The sequence below is a fragment of the Chiloscyllium plagiosum genome, chromosome 13, assembly GCF_004010195.1.
Source record: "Chiloscyllium plagiosum isolate BGI_BamShark_2017 chromosome 13, ASM401019v2, whole genome shotgun sequence".
Lineage (NCBI taxonomy): Eukaryota > Metazoa > Chordata > Chondrichthyes > Orectolobiformes > Hemiscylliidae > Chiloscyllium > Chiloscyllium plagiosum.
Genome location: NC_057722.1, coordinates 52,631,220 through 52,646,466, shown reverse-complemented (window position 1 = coordinate 52,646,466; position 15,247 = coordinate 52,631,220). Strand labels below are relative to the sequence as shown.

The 15,247-nt window shown below is 39.2% G+C and overlaps 1 protein-coding gene across 4 annotated transcripts in view; it reads right to left on the bottom strand.

The window, feature by feature from the left end:
• Nucleotides 1-15,247, bottom strand: part of rubcn (rubicon autophagy regulator) — a 58,684-nt gene that overhangs the window by 37,311 nt on the left and 6,126 nt on the right. For 3 of the 4 annotated variants that reach the window (XM_043702393.1, XM_043702395.1, XM_043702394.1), the window contains exons 3-6: nucleotides 14,894-14,977; nucleotides 6,771-6,918; nucleotides 5,619-5,725; nucleotides 1,668-1,827 (exon numbers count right to left, since the gene is read on the bottom strand). In XM_043702393.1, coding sequence (XP_043558328.1) covers nucleotides 1,668-1,827; nucleotides 5,619-5,725; nucleotides 6,771-6,918; nucleotides 14,894-14,977 — 499 coding nt within the window. The remainder of the gene's footprint in view (nucleotides 1-1,667; nucleotides 1,828-5,618; nucleotides 5,726-6,770; nucleotides 6,919-14,893; nucleotides 14,978-15,247) is intronic. The other variant, XM_043702396.1, reaches the window with a different exon arrangement.

Here is a 15,247-nt window from a genome sequence, read left to right as displayed (position 1 = left end):
TGGTGGAGGCTGGTACAATTGCCACATTTAAGAGGTATTTGGATGGGTATATGAATAGGAAGGGTTTGGAGGGGTTGGGTCTGAGGGCGGAGGTGTGGGATGTGGATGAGATGCGTTGGAGTGCATCTTTAACCATGTGGGAAGGGAAATTGCGGTCTCTAAAGTAGGAGGCCATCTGGTGTGTTCTATGGTGGAACCGCTCCTGGGAGCAGATACGGCGGAGGCGGAGGGATTGGGAATACGGGATGGCATTTTTGCAAGAGGTAGGGTGGGAAGAGGTGTAATCCAGGTAGCTGTGGGAGTCGGCGGGTTTGTAAAAAATGTCAGTGTCAAGTCGGTCGTCATTAATGGAGATGGAGAGGTGCAGGAAGGGGAGGGAGGTGTCAGAGATGGTCCAGGTAAATTTAAGGTCAAGGTGGAATGCGTTGGTGAAATTGATGAATTGCTCAACCTCCTCGCGGGAGCACGAGGTGGCGCCAATGCAGTCATCAATGTAGCGGAGGAAGAGGTGGGGAGTGGTGCCGGTGTAGTTACGGAAGATCAACTGTTCTACATAGCCAACGTAGTCCAGATGGCCTACTCCTAATTCTCATGTTCTTATGTTATGCTCAGTTCATGATTGTAAAGACAATAAAATTATTTGTCTGATCCATATCAATTTTCATTGAGTAAAGCAAAGATCCGTAAAAAACTCAGTAAGACTAGCATATAGAAAGCGAGCATAAGGGGGATTTACATGAATATTCATAATGCTTATTTTTGACTTTTGTCCAAACACTCATTTTTATTCGATCACTTTACATGACAATATATAAACTTTACTCTGGTGGCAACATTTTTATTTTGATTTTCTTTTCTCTGCTTGCTTCCAGCTGACAGAAGAAAAGGATCGTGAGAAACGCACCGTCGAGACACGGTGGCTCAGTGGTTAGCACTGCTGCCTCACAGCACCAAGGTCCCAGGTTCGATTCGGGCGACTATCTGTGTGGAGTTTTCACATTCTGCCCGTGTCTGTGTGGGTTTCCTCCGGGTACTCCGGATTCCTCCCACTGTCCAAAGGTGTGCAGGTCAGGTGAATTGGCCATGCTAAATTGCCCAGAGTGTTAGGTGCATTCGTCAGAGGGAAATGGGTCTGGGTGGGTTACTCTGAGGACCAGTGTGGACTGGTTGGACCGAAGGGCCTGTTTCCACACTGTAGGGAATCTAATCTAGATCAATATATAGATCAAGGGCCGAGATCAATGACGTTTGGGCCATTATTTACATACATTACACTTGTAAGTAAGCCTAAAGAGTTAAACTCTTGAGCCAGAGGATTTTGGAAAAACATGACAAACTATTCTTAAGACTTCAAGAACATTAGAGGAAAAAGTAACAAAACAGGTTTTAAAAAGCTTTGGCAAGAGGTACAGACTGACACATACAAGGGAATGAATAAATCAAGCATCAAACAAAATAACCATCTGAAAACTCAGATTGCTGAATATAATTACCTGATTAACAATATTCAAAAAAGTTTGAGATAGGAGAAACATTTTACCTAATTTTCTGGAAGTGTTCTAGATTATGCTCAAGTTTTTTTCTACAAAAAGCTCTTACATCTATCATCCTGGGAAGGGAAGGGAAGGAAAATGTCTAAAAATAAAGACGTTTAAAATTACTCTTACCTGAAACATGCAAATTGGTAGAATGAGCCAAGAGGTTGGTATATGAGGTTGTATGCCTTTTCTGCCACTCCCCTACAGAGGGCATACACTTGGTTCCAGGAAGAGCAGTCAGACTTTGGCTTTTCACCATTGGTAAGGAGGAATTGCACTTCCTTGCAAACTAAACATTTTAAAAATATTAAGATGACAAATATAGCAGATTATGGCAAATCTTCCAAAGCTTTAAAAAAAAAGTGCTTAACTTGATTGATTCAAGTTGTTATAAATAAGCTAATTCATGATTGGTTCCTTAAAATAACACTATTGAAAGACAGTTAAGTTTACACCTACTGCATGTTCAACCACTGATTTTAGCCACATGCTTCCTCGCAGTTGACTTTGTTAAAGGCTTGACTCCTCACAGAAAACACTTCTGTGTAAATATGGCCAAAGGTTTAGACGAAATACAAAGCTTGTTTCCAATTTACGACATTCTGTACTCCAACCATTTTCACAGAAACTTTCAGCACAGGATGCCTGTGGTCTGTGCTAACACTTGGAAAGACCAGTCATTTTTATTCTTACATTCTAATCTTTTTGTTCCTTGTCCTTAATATCGGCATCGTCATTTATTCTTTGAAAATTCATTGAGAAATTTATAGAATCAGATTCCACCACTTTTCTTGACAAGGTTCCTAATCATACAACGTACCGCAAAACAGAATTTTCTTTTCCCTTTTGGATGTTTTGACAACTATTTAAAACTATGCCCTCTGCCAGAGGAAATACTTTTTTCATCATCTGCTCTGTCAAAGCCTCTCATTATCTTGAAAGTATAAGACCCTAAGACATCAGAGCAGAAATTAAGCCATTCAGCCCATCAAGTCTACTCCACTCAACCCTGGCTGATAAATCTCCCAACCTTATTTTCCCACTTTCTGCCTATAAAACGCTTGATCCCCAAGAACCTACCTTAGTCTTAAATTTACTCAATGACCTGGCCTCCACAGCCTTCTGTGACAATGAATTCCACAGATTCACAACTCAACAAAGAATGTCCTCATCCTTTTATTTTATTTCCTATCTCCATTCTAAAAAGGTCTACCCTTTACTATAAGGTTTTGCCCTTTGGTCGGGGAAACTAGGACCCATGAAAACATCTTTCCAACATCTACTGTCTAGGCCATTCAGTACTCTATGTTTTAATTAGAGCACACCCTCATCCTTCTAAACTCCATCGAGTCCTCAAACATTCCTCATATGTTAAACCTGTCATTCCTGGGACCATTCTTGTGAACTCCTCTGAACACTCTCGAGGACCAGTACATCCTTCCTGAGGTTTGGGGCCCAAAACTGCACACAATACTCCAAATGTGGTCTGACCATCTGGCAGGCGAGTTACTACTTGCAACTGAAGTTCCTCATCCTTGGTAAACATCCTCTTTATGCTCTCTAAGCTTTTAGTGCTTAGAATTGTCCACAATACATTTTCTAAGATCTAATTCAGTGATTTTTCTTTCCAATTGTTGTTTGTTGGAAATAAAATAAAAGGATGAGGACATTCCTGGCTAGGCCAGCATTTGCTGCCCATCCCTAACTGCCAGAGGGCATTGCTGTGGGTCTGGAGTCACATGTGGGCCAAACAAGGATGGCAGTTTCCCTCCCTAAAGGGCATTAACCAGACGGGTTTTCCAACAATTGACAAAGGACTCACGGTCATTGTTAGACTTAATTTTCGATTTTTTGTGAATTCAAATTCCACCATCTGCCATGGCAGGATTCAAACCCAGGTCCCCAGAATATTACCTGGGTGTCTGAATTAGTATTCTAGCGATAAAGCCATTTGGCCAATGCTTGAACAGTTTTGGTCTGAACATTTAGAAGATGAATTGAGAACATAGACCTGGGAACTAAACTTTTAAATTGTTCTAACTTAAACAATTATTCTTGCATACAGCACAATGAGACCAAAATGCAACAACAGGTGCTATAGGCACATATTATCATCTCATTGAAACTTACAAAACACTGACAGGCCTGAATAGAGTGGACTTGGAGAAATTGTTTCTGTTAATAAATCAGACTAGGACCCAAGAGTACAGCCTCAGAGTGAAGGGATGACCTTATAGAACTGAGATGTGAAGGAATTTCTTCAGTCAGAATGGTGAATCTGTGGAACTTAATGCCACAGAAGGCTGTGGAGGCCAAGTCTTTCAGTATGTTTAAAACAGCGGTAGATAGTAAGGGGATCAAGAAGGCAGGAGAATAGAATTGATAGCATATCAGACCTAATCAAATGGTGCAGCAGACGTTATGGGCCAAATGGCCTAATTCTATTCATACTTGTTACAGTTTAATGGTCTTCACAAAAACAACTGGATTAACCTGATGCAATCAGCTTACTCAAATATCTTTCAGATTCTCATAGCACAATATTCATGATCTGGTTACAGGATTTAATTATGCAAACCAGCTTGTCTACCCACAAACAAGAGGTGCATTAAGCATCAACAGACCGAAGTCAGTAACGTGTACATGTCGATGCTCACTGCAACATATTCACTACCATGAAGCAATTTTTTAAAAAAATTTGACAGTGCATTGGGGTTTCACCCAAAACTTACTCATTTTTGAATGACGCACAGCGATGTGCTACAGAACCAAGTAAATCCACAGCCAGGTGATTTCCAGATGGGTATTTCAATCAAGTTGTTAAAAAAAAACACTGTCGTGGTTTAACAAGCATTATTGGGTGAAAGTGGATGTGCAAGTAAAACCAACACTTAAGGTCTCAATAGCTGCTGGAAAACCACTTAATTTTTACTCTTCTAGCAAATGTTCAACTTCAGTACTATTACTGATGATACAAGATATAGTGCATATGCGTTAAAATTCTTCAAGGAACAATAACTTGATTACTTTAACTCTCCATAACATTACACAGTGACAACAATGCATACCATCTACAAAATGCACTGCAGTGACTTGCCAAGGTTCATTCAACAGTAGCCTCCAAACCCTTTATCTCTAGAACTGAGGGGGATACGTGTAGCAGATGCAAGGGAGCCACCATTTGCAAACTCCCCTTCAAAACAACATACCATTCTGACTGCGTTATATCACAATTTCTGCATTGTTGTTTGGTGAAAATCCTATGACAGCCAGCCAAACAGTATTGTGAGTGTCACCAGTAGTTCAAGCAAACAGTTTATTACCAATTCCTCCACAGCAATAAATTCTGGTCTAGCTAGTAAGACCATATCCCACAATCTGACTAAAAAAAAATCAGATGAACAAAGGTAGAAAATAACAATCCTTATCTTTGCCTCTGTAGCCCCTCCCTCCAATTTTGAAATCTTTCAACATTCCTCTGCATTTACTAAGCTGAAAGGCTGCACCAATTTCCCCACAATGAGGACATTTTAGTGAGTCAAGTTTTACAGAGCAAGGAATACAGCACAAGCCGAATTCTATTAAGGGACAGCACGAAAACCAAAAGGATGTGCTAGAGTGTCTGAAAGTCTCAGCAAGCCATGCTACATAGGGGCGACAAAAAGAGTCAGCGCACCGTCTAATAAGAAACATAAGACAGCTTTCTGATGTTCAAATGATATACCTTCTCGTGTCATTAACATCGTGACAACTATGAAATTAATAAAATTAATAGCCTCACAGGGAAAATCAAAGTGACAATGAACCACTTAAACAAGATACTAGACAGCTAAAACCTATTCCAATACCATTCAATGTCTTCTGCAAAAGAGAAGGTTGAGGATGCACCATCAAATAAATCCAGAATGAAGAGAAAAAAATAAATACATAAACTACTAGAGTATAGAACCAGCTCTGTGGCTTGAATAAGTGAGCCTGGGTCAAAGTCAGTTTGTTTTAGAAATATTATTTAAATGTTTAAGACAGTATTTTAACCTGTCCATACAATTAATTGTTTTCTAAGGAAAAAGCCTGTCTTACCACGGATGTGTCAATCTGAGCTAACATTTTAGGATTATTCTGTTCCACAGCCTCCAAACATTGGAACATAGCAGTCACATGGGGATTGCTCAACAGAAAAGCAGTATCTGTAAGAGATAAACAGCCTGTAATGATTTTCTTTTATAGGTGGAAAGAAATGGCAAAAGACATCCAACAGGTCTTCTCTACACTGAGGAATCTGTTTAACAACTCATTTCTTCGATGACATTTAGTTTCAAGTCCTGTTTCATGTGATTTTATCTTTGAGTACAGTCAACAATCTGCATATTTTTAAATTTAGTAGCCTAATACACTTCAAAAACTTTAAGCTGTCACTTATTATATCAGCTGGTATGAACATTTATTTCAAAATCTATAATGAAAAATGACTACAGCTACTGTTCATTTTTTGTAGACTTTGAATTTTAAAAGTCATTTTTAAAAGCAGCCCCAAAATGTAATCTCAAAATGCAATTGACACAAAGTCGATTCCTACTGTCTTGAAGTAATGTTAGTACTCTGCCACTTTACAGTCATAATTATCCTTTCTTATACGCAAATCACTTTATTGCTCGTGCCCATTGCACCACTGGTACACTCTCTCCTAAAACTTGTCCTGTCACATCAGCATCTCAAGTACAGAAATATGCTATGTAATCAAGAAACATTTTCGTCATTTTTCTCTTTAAACTTGGAACTCCCAGTACATAGCCAGCAACCTTGATTTAACAGTGTGGACATGTCAATGTAAGCTCATCAGACTTTCATATTATAATTGATTCCAACTGACGATTTTTGGTACTTGTATGGTGTGCTAGTCAAGAAATTATTGGCCCTCAAGTTTGATTTTCCGTGCAAATTGAAATTGAACAAACATCCCTTGAAGGTTCCATTTTCTCAACCAAGACGTCCTGCTATTGTTACTCATCACAATACTGTCCAAATTGTGAGCATTAGCCTTTTGTCTTTACAATTAATACTGGTTTCCCAACTGCAGATAATTCTACATACACATCCAATTTATGGGTTAGAGGTGGAGAACCTGAAGCCTCAAACTCTCAAATTCAACTAGGTTCTTGATGATCTATTGTGATATTGTGGAAGTTAAGTTCAAATCTACAACATTATAAAGTACATTAACTCACACTGTACCTTTGTAAAATTTCCTCGTGTATTCACAGTCACTGAGCAATGACCTTAGCTGCGATGAGAGGCAGTGGAACTGAAGACTGTGATGGAGCCAATACTGTGCTTTTTGTGGATTACTCTTTGGGATAGATTGCACATCACTCTCCATAATCTAAAGGGAAAAACAAGAAAAGTGTATTTACCGATAAGATTGTGCGCTTCAGTTTATTTTACCCTTAAATCAAATACCTTGACCCTGTTTGGAAAAACAGGGGTCGTTATTCACAGCGATATGTGGATCTCCCGGCCTTTCTCCTCTAATTTGAGTGGCTTTAAAAGTTCAACATCGACATCATCTAGTTCATACTTCTGGATTTACACTGCCTTCTGTCCAATTCCTTTTTTCCCTCATTATGCCCAAAATAAAGCATACACCTATCTCTTCCCTTTAAGTGGAAAAAAAGGTTATTTGCTCTTTTGATTTCCACATCTTATTAGTCTTCCATTCTTCAGATTTGGTCTTTACTTTCTCCAATACTGGAGAAAGATCTGAATTAGTCTTCAATTACAGGTAAATAAATGTGAATAGTCAATTGTGCTACAGAATTGGCACAGCCCCACGATCTCAATAAAGAGAATCTCTACTGAAACAAAGTGCAAATGGCAATAAAATGAAGATAGAGAAACAAGAATTAGAGAAGGATATTTATTTATATAGATGCACTTGACAATTGGGTAGGGGTTTCTTCTCTCAAACTCAAAAAGTTGCACATTTTTAAACTATCAGGTTTTCCCTTCATCACTGCTGTTCAAATTACTGTTTTGTTATTTGTCCCACTTTTATAATCAAAATTGCTTAGAGTCACTCATGTTATGGAGCAAACGTTGAACCCCTCTTAATTAAAACCAAACATCCAGAAATACTCACCTCAATCTGTTAAAGTGTAAGTGAGTGAGAGAGAACTCCAAAATTCCAGTATTTAAAGCAAAATTTATTTTTCCTAACTCCAACAGTGAACGTCAAGCAAAAACTACTCAGAAATCCAAGACCCCCCACTTTTCTTAACCACTTACTATCTGACCCCAATTCTAAAATAATATACTGTTCCCATAACACGCTTATTAAACATTACATGAACTTAATCTCAAGACCACACAGTCTGTCTTTTCCAGTGTTGTCACTCTTCCGGCTGGTGATCTCCCTGGGTCTTTTTTTTTCCAACTGCGAGTATGTTTCACATGAAAAAGGTACCTTTGTTAGAGTGTGGTTTCTAATTTCTTTGAGAGATAGAAAACAGATGGGCAGTTGCTCTCTGGTTCTAATCGGTTGCAGTTTCTTTCCCTCCGATTTTAAAATACCGGGTTTATATACCACCCAATACATTAAATTCTAGTATGTTGATTGGTTTCCAGGTGTTAGAACGAGAAAATTCAAATTCCTTTTGCTTTTGGTATCCTGGGCATAATTTAAACTAATTGGTTAAATTCAAGTTGTTGTCAAAACAACCACAACTCAGGTATCCATTTAACAGCCAATTGTTATATTTGAAACAGCCAGATCTTCAGCTGGCAGCTGTGGCTGCACTTTAAATTCAGAAAAGCATTTTATAAAGGTCCTAGGGAGTGTTGCTGAACAAAGAGGCCTTGGAGTGAAGGTTCATAGCTCCTTGAAAGTGGAGTCCCAGGTAGATAGGATAGTGAAGGTGGTGTTTGGTATGCTTTCCTTTTTTGGTCAGAGTATTGAGTACAGGAGTTGGGAGGTCATGTTGCGGCTATACAGGACATTGGTTAGGCCACTGCAATTCTGGTCTCCTTCCTATCGGAAAGATGTTGTGAAACTGGAAAGGGTTCAGAAAAGATTTACAAGGATGTTGCCAGGGTTGGAGGATCTGAGCTACAGGGAGAGGCTGAACAGGCTTGGGCTGTTTTCCCTGGAGCGGAGGCTGAGGGGTGGCCTTATACAGGTTTACAAAATTATGAGGGGCATAGATAGGATAAATAGGCAAAGTCTTTTCCCTGGGGTTGGGGAGTCCAGAACTAGAGGGCATAGGTTTAGGGTGAGAGGAAAAGATATAAAAGAGACCCAAGGGGCAACTTTTTCACGCACAGGGTGGTACGTGTATGGAATGAGCTGCCAGAGGATGTGGTGGAGACTGGTACAATTGCAACATTTAAGAGGCATTTGGATGGGTATATGAATAGGAAGAGTTTGGAGAGATATGGGCCGGGTGCTGGCAGGTGGGGCTAGATTGGGTTGGGATATCTGGTCGGCATGGACGAGTTGGACCGAAGGGTCTGTTTCCATGCTGTACATCTCTATGAACTAAGATTTCAAATACAAAACTTAAATCATTGTTTACTGGGCAGTGCTCCCCACAGACTTATGCAAGTTGGAAACTTAGGCAAGCTAGATCAGCCACTTCAGAAGTACTACCAACACTGCCTTTGCAAGACCCTCCAGATCTGGTGGCAAGAAAGGCGATCAGTCATCGAGAGTTAATTTGGACAAAGAGTTCTCAAAAGTTTAAATGGGTCCCGGTCCTCGAGAATTGGGGCAGTCTCCTGGCTACGGTAGCTGCAGTATTGGCAGTGAAGAAGTGGCTTTGGCAGAGGTGACGTTCTGGGTCTAGTCAGCGATAGCTGCATCAGCATGCTTCTTCCTTAGTGTTACGGCCTCAGGGACAGCCTTGGCTGCTGTTGAGTATAGTGATGTTCTGTTGCCACTTCAGAAATCAAGAAACCATGAATAGAACAAAAATGAAATTTGTCCTTTGTGTAATTTGTTTTTATAATTTACGTGATGAAGATGGCACAGGCTTATGGCACCTTATACTACTGTATTTTCATAAATACATGTAACAATAAATTACTATTACAAACAGCAGTAGCCTCTCTTAAGGCATCTTGTCCAGTGTCAAAGCACTCTTTCGGGCGGCTCTGTGGCTCAGTGTTTAGCACTGCTGCCTCGCAGCACCGGGATCCCAGGTTCGATTCCAGCCTCAGATGACTGCATGGCGTTTGCACATTCTCCTTGTGTCCGCATGGGTTTTCTCCGGGTTTCCTCCCACAGTCCAAAGATGTGCAGGTCAGATGAATTGGCAATGCTAAAATTGTCCATAATGTTAGATGCATTCGTCAGAGAGAACTGGGTCTGGGTGGGTTACTCTTCAGAGGGTCGGTGTGGACTTGTTGGGCTGAGTGGACTGTTTCCACACAGTAGGGAATCTAATCACTCAAAACCAGATTGATTGGGCAGGATATATGGCTTGTATATCTGTCATCAGATTCAAATTAATCTTAACTCTGTTGCAGCAGGAGACTTCTGGGAGTGAAAAAGAAACTTCATGGGTTTCAAAACATTTACGCCCAATTCTTGAACTACAACCACCTCCTGCTCAGCACGTGGTCAAGCCCGCAGACTGTGCATTGGATTGATAAGCAACCTCAGAATCCATGTCATCCATGCTACATAGGGACTGCATAAGAAAACTGGCAACCACATTAAATGCCTATCTAGTGAACTTGAGTTTTTATTCTACACATTTTGACATATGAAATAAGAGTAGGTGATTTGACCCCTCAAATCTGCTCCCCTATCAACTTGGTTATGGCTAATCTTCTACCTCATACCCCTTAATGTCTTTGACATCTAAAAACTTAACCACTTTGAATATACTCAATGACAGTGAATTCATTTTAAATGGGTTAACTAATGAGTTTAAAATTGCTCTGCAAACTGTTTTTATCTTAAATGGTTTAACTATTGTGTTAGAACAGTTATATGTTAATCAGTATTCTAAAATAATACCAACAAAATTAGACCAGCAGTCGCTTCACTTCTCCGACAGGTCAGACTAAAGAAAGGTCTAGAAATGCTGTAGAAATTCAGAAGAGCTATTTTCATCAGTTTCCATCAGAATATATCTAATCATATGAATTAGGAGCAAAGTATGCAATTCAGGAAGGTCATGCTTACAATTGCACATTCCCATCTACTCCTTTTAGGAACTTTGATTCTCTTGCCTATCTCTGCCTTAAAGAGAATCAATGATCCAACTACTTATGCCTTTTGAAGCAGCATGCACCAAAGTCACTATCATAAAGGGGCAACCCTTAATTACTCAATGGTGTACCTGAGTCCTGAACTCTCAAAAGGAAACATGATTTTTATGTTTGCCTTCTGAAAACTGTTCAGGATCTTAAAAACATCACTTGCTTTCTTCTAAAATACAATTAAACCAAGTCCAATGCTGATTATTCAGTTTTATTCCTAGAAATAATTTTAATCAAGTCTGATTTAACTTTGTGTTCATATTAAAATTAACCTTTTTTTGCTAATAAAACATTTCTTGTTGCATCAAAACAACAACAGTGCATCCACTAATATAGTACAGACTGGAGGTCAGAGCTAGATTGATTATTCAGGATTCTGATGTCCAAACTTAAATTGCGAAAGAAAACAGATATACAAGGTTGCAAACATGGATACTCTGATATCCTCAGCAATGTCTCTAAGAAACATAGTTGCCATGTCAGCCCAAACAGTGATTCTCATGCCATGATGTTCAAACTATTCAGAAAAATACCACTATCATATGGCCTAAAATTACAGCGACAGCAATTTTCTAATGGGAAAAAATTAATGGCTTTTAATACACTGCAGTTTCAGCTAAAGTTTGAGCTATTATTACACAGGCAGCTACAGAAATATACCAATTTTTAAAAGGCAAAAATGAAGATTTTTGGGGAAGATAAAGAATAATAGTGGAGACTAAGTATACTATAATCAACTGATGCTTCACTTATGATAACACCACATATTTATTTCAGTTAGTTCAGAGTATTTGTAACTGCCACAAAACAATAAGTCATTAGATGTATACGCACTGAGAAGCAAATGGACTGAGTTGTAATAAACAGCATGGTTTATTATTATTGCTGGGGAGGTTGTGCCTCACTAGCTTGATCAAACGTTCTGAGGTAGTGACAAAAATAATCGATGAGAGAAAAGCGGTCAATGTTGTTGACATGGTCTTCAGTAAGGACTTTGACAGGGTCCCTCCTAGCAGACTGTACAAAAGGTGAAGTCACATGGTATCAGGGTGAGCTGACAAGACGGATACAGAACTGGCTTAGTCATAGGGGGCAGAGGGTAACGGTGGAAGGATGCTTTTCAGAATGGAGGATTGCGACTAGTGGTGCTTCACAGGGATCAGTGCTGGGACCTCTGCTGTCCATTATCAACATAAATGATTTGGAAAAAATATAGCTGGTCTAATAAGCTTATGGACAATACAAAGATTGGAGGAGTTACAGAAAGTGAGAACGACTGTTAGAGGATACAGCAGGATATACAACAGTTGAAGGCATGGGTAGATGTAGTTTAATCTGGACAAATGTGAGGTAATGCATTTTTGAACGTCAAGCACAGGTGAAAACTCTACAATGAATAGCAGAACCTTTACAAGTATTGATATGCAGAAGGATCTGGGAGTGCAAGTCCACAGATCACTGAAGGTGGCAGCACACATAAATAAAATAGCAAAAAGACCTATGGCATGCTTGCCTTCATTGGAAGGGGCATTGAGTACAAGGATAGACAAGTCATGCTGCAGCTTTATACAACCTTAGTTAGGCCACGCTTGAAAAATTGCATACAGTTCTGGTCGCCAGACTATTGGAAATATAAAGATGCTTTGGGAAAGGGCAAAAAAAGGTTTACCAGGATACTGCCTGGTATGGACGATTTTAGCTATGAAGAAAAATTGGACAGACTGGGTTTGTTTTCACTGGAACTCAGAAGGTTGAGGGGCAACCTGGTAGAAATTTCTAAGGTTATGAACGGCAAGGATAGACTGCAAAGTATGAGACTTTTTCCCCCCAGAGTGACAGGGTCAATTACATGGGGACATAGGTTCAAGGCATGAGAGAGTGATGTTTAAGAGAGATGTGCAAGGCAGGTTTTTCACACAAAGGGTAGTGAGTGACTGGACTGTGCCAGCAGAGGTAGTGATGGAAGCAGGAACAATAGCAGCATTCAAGCAGCACCCAGACAAATATGTGAATTGGAAGAGAACAGACGAATATGGATACTGTAAGTGAAGGAAGGTTTAATATGGAAGGGCAAAATGTGTTGCTGCAGGCTTGGAGAGCTGAAGGGCCTGTTCCTGTGTTGTATTGTTCTTTGTATATGCCTTTTGTTAAAAAAAAAAGCAGTGCCAGATCAAAACAAACCAACTTTGAATTTATATGAATTTGAAAGACCATTACAAGGTTTTAAAAGTTGAAAAATTAGAACAATTAATTGTTGGAACGGGAGGCAGTGTACCTCACTAAAATTTTCTATAGTAGTAGTTTTCACTTGCAACTATAAAGTCATATTTGTCAATATATTGTTAGATACCTTGCTGATTTTTTATTATAGAGTCATAGAGATGTACAGCATGGAAACAGACCCTTCAGTCCTACTTGCCCATATCAACCAGATATCCCAAAGTGATCTAGTTCCATTTGCCAACGCTTGGCCGATATCTCGCTGAACTCCTCCAATTCATATCCTCATCCAGATGCCTTTAAAATGCTGTAATTGTACCAACCTCCTGCACTTCCTCTGGCAGCTCATTACATACACAGATCACACTCTGCGTGAAAACATTGCCCCTAGTTTCCTTTAAAATCCTTCCCCTCTGACCCTAAACCTATGCCCTCTAGTTCTGGACTCCCCCACCCCAGGGAAAAGACTGTATTTACCCTATCCATGCCCCTCCTGATTTTATAAATCTCTAAAAGATCAGCCCTCAGCCTCTACTACTCCAGAGAAAACAGCCCAAGGATGTACAGCCTCTTTATTTTACTGTTATCAATTCTGAATTACGAACTGAAAATGACTGATTGATTTTGGGACAGTTTGGGTTAAAAGAAGAACAAATCAGTCAAGCATTTTTGTTTGAGATGCCAGACCTAGAGGCTAATTGCAGGCTGAGCCTTGATTAAAAGGTTCTAACAGAGAGTAACCCTTGCCCCACCCCAGGTTCAAACAGATCACAGAAGATTGTATTGATGAGGTCAATATCTGGGAGCGACCCTGCATTCAAGCACGTGGCGGTTGTTGAATGGTGACTGAAGTCTTGAGGAGAGTCAGGGCAGAAACAGATTTCAACTTGTTTGTTTGAAGTTAAGTTTTCCAAGAAATGGATCTGGAAAGCTGCTGAGACAGCATGAAGATTTGAAAGCCCCTGCCTTATCTGATATCCCAGCTTTCAGAAGCCAAAAGGGAGAATGCTGCATTATAAGTATTGCTGCCTTTGCCTGGGAGAAACAGAGAAGGTGGCCTGATCAATATTTCATAAAAAAACAGCAGAGTCCACATTTATGCCTGTGAACAAAGCATTGTGAAGGATATTCCAGTAATCTGGCCAGTTTTATAATTTTCTTTACCCTTTAACTATGTTTGTCTTTTGAGAGACTGAGGCCAAAAACAAATACCTCAAATTTAAAGACATTAATCAAAGTTTTAAAAAAATCACAACACCAGGTTATATTCCAGGTTTGATTGGAAGCACTAGCTTTCAGAGTGCTGTTCCTTCATTGGGTGTCAACTTAGCATACTGTTTAATTGTTTTCTCTGCAAATGTCAATTTGTATTTAATAAATTATTCTTAAGATACAAAACTGATGGCTGGAAATGAATTATTCACAAAGTTTGGTATTGGTTATTCAAAAGTCTGGTTAGAAAGCACTGAAACAACTGTTTGAGGGCCTTCAATGGTTTGATTTTAATGTGTTAGAAAGGCTGCTTTGGTTCAACTGCCTCTCTCCATGTCATAACTATGTACAGTAAAGTACTAGTTGCAAGAAAACCTACAATATTTCTGAAAACCTATATTTCAGTACTGAAAACAGCACCCGGACTAATCTGCTTCAGCAGCTTTTTTAAAATAAACAGCACAGCAATTAATCAATCAATAAACATGATAAAGGAAAGCTTATTTGCATACAAAACAATGTCAAAGGATTTGTCTCAAAAGACAAACATAGTTAAAGGGTAAAGAAAATTATAAAACTGGCCAGATTACTGGAATATCCTTCACAATGCTTTGTAAATATATAATTTTAATAGTGGTAGCATACACCTTCCTGTGCCTTACCTGAACAATATGATTAGCAAGGCTAGGGCTGACCCAGTGGCAATTAGTTATAAATTGCCAGTAGTCTTTGTGCTGTGCATATACCTATTGAATTGCAAGAAAAACTAATTAAATAAATATCGACATAATTAACTCTCTAGCATTAACAATTTACACTTCACACCATTAATTTTTCTTTGACCAAGTCTCAGTAAACTTTAGTGCACAAGAAAAACTTGAAGTCAGTTAACTAGTTCCTTATTTCAGGCTTAAAAGACTGATCGTTAATCAAGAACAATAACATCAAGTGAAGAGAAAATAACAATGTTACAACTTGCACAAACAACAGATAAACCTAGAACCAGTTACTTTTCA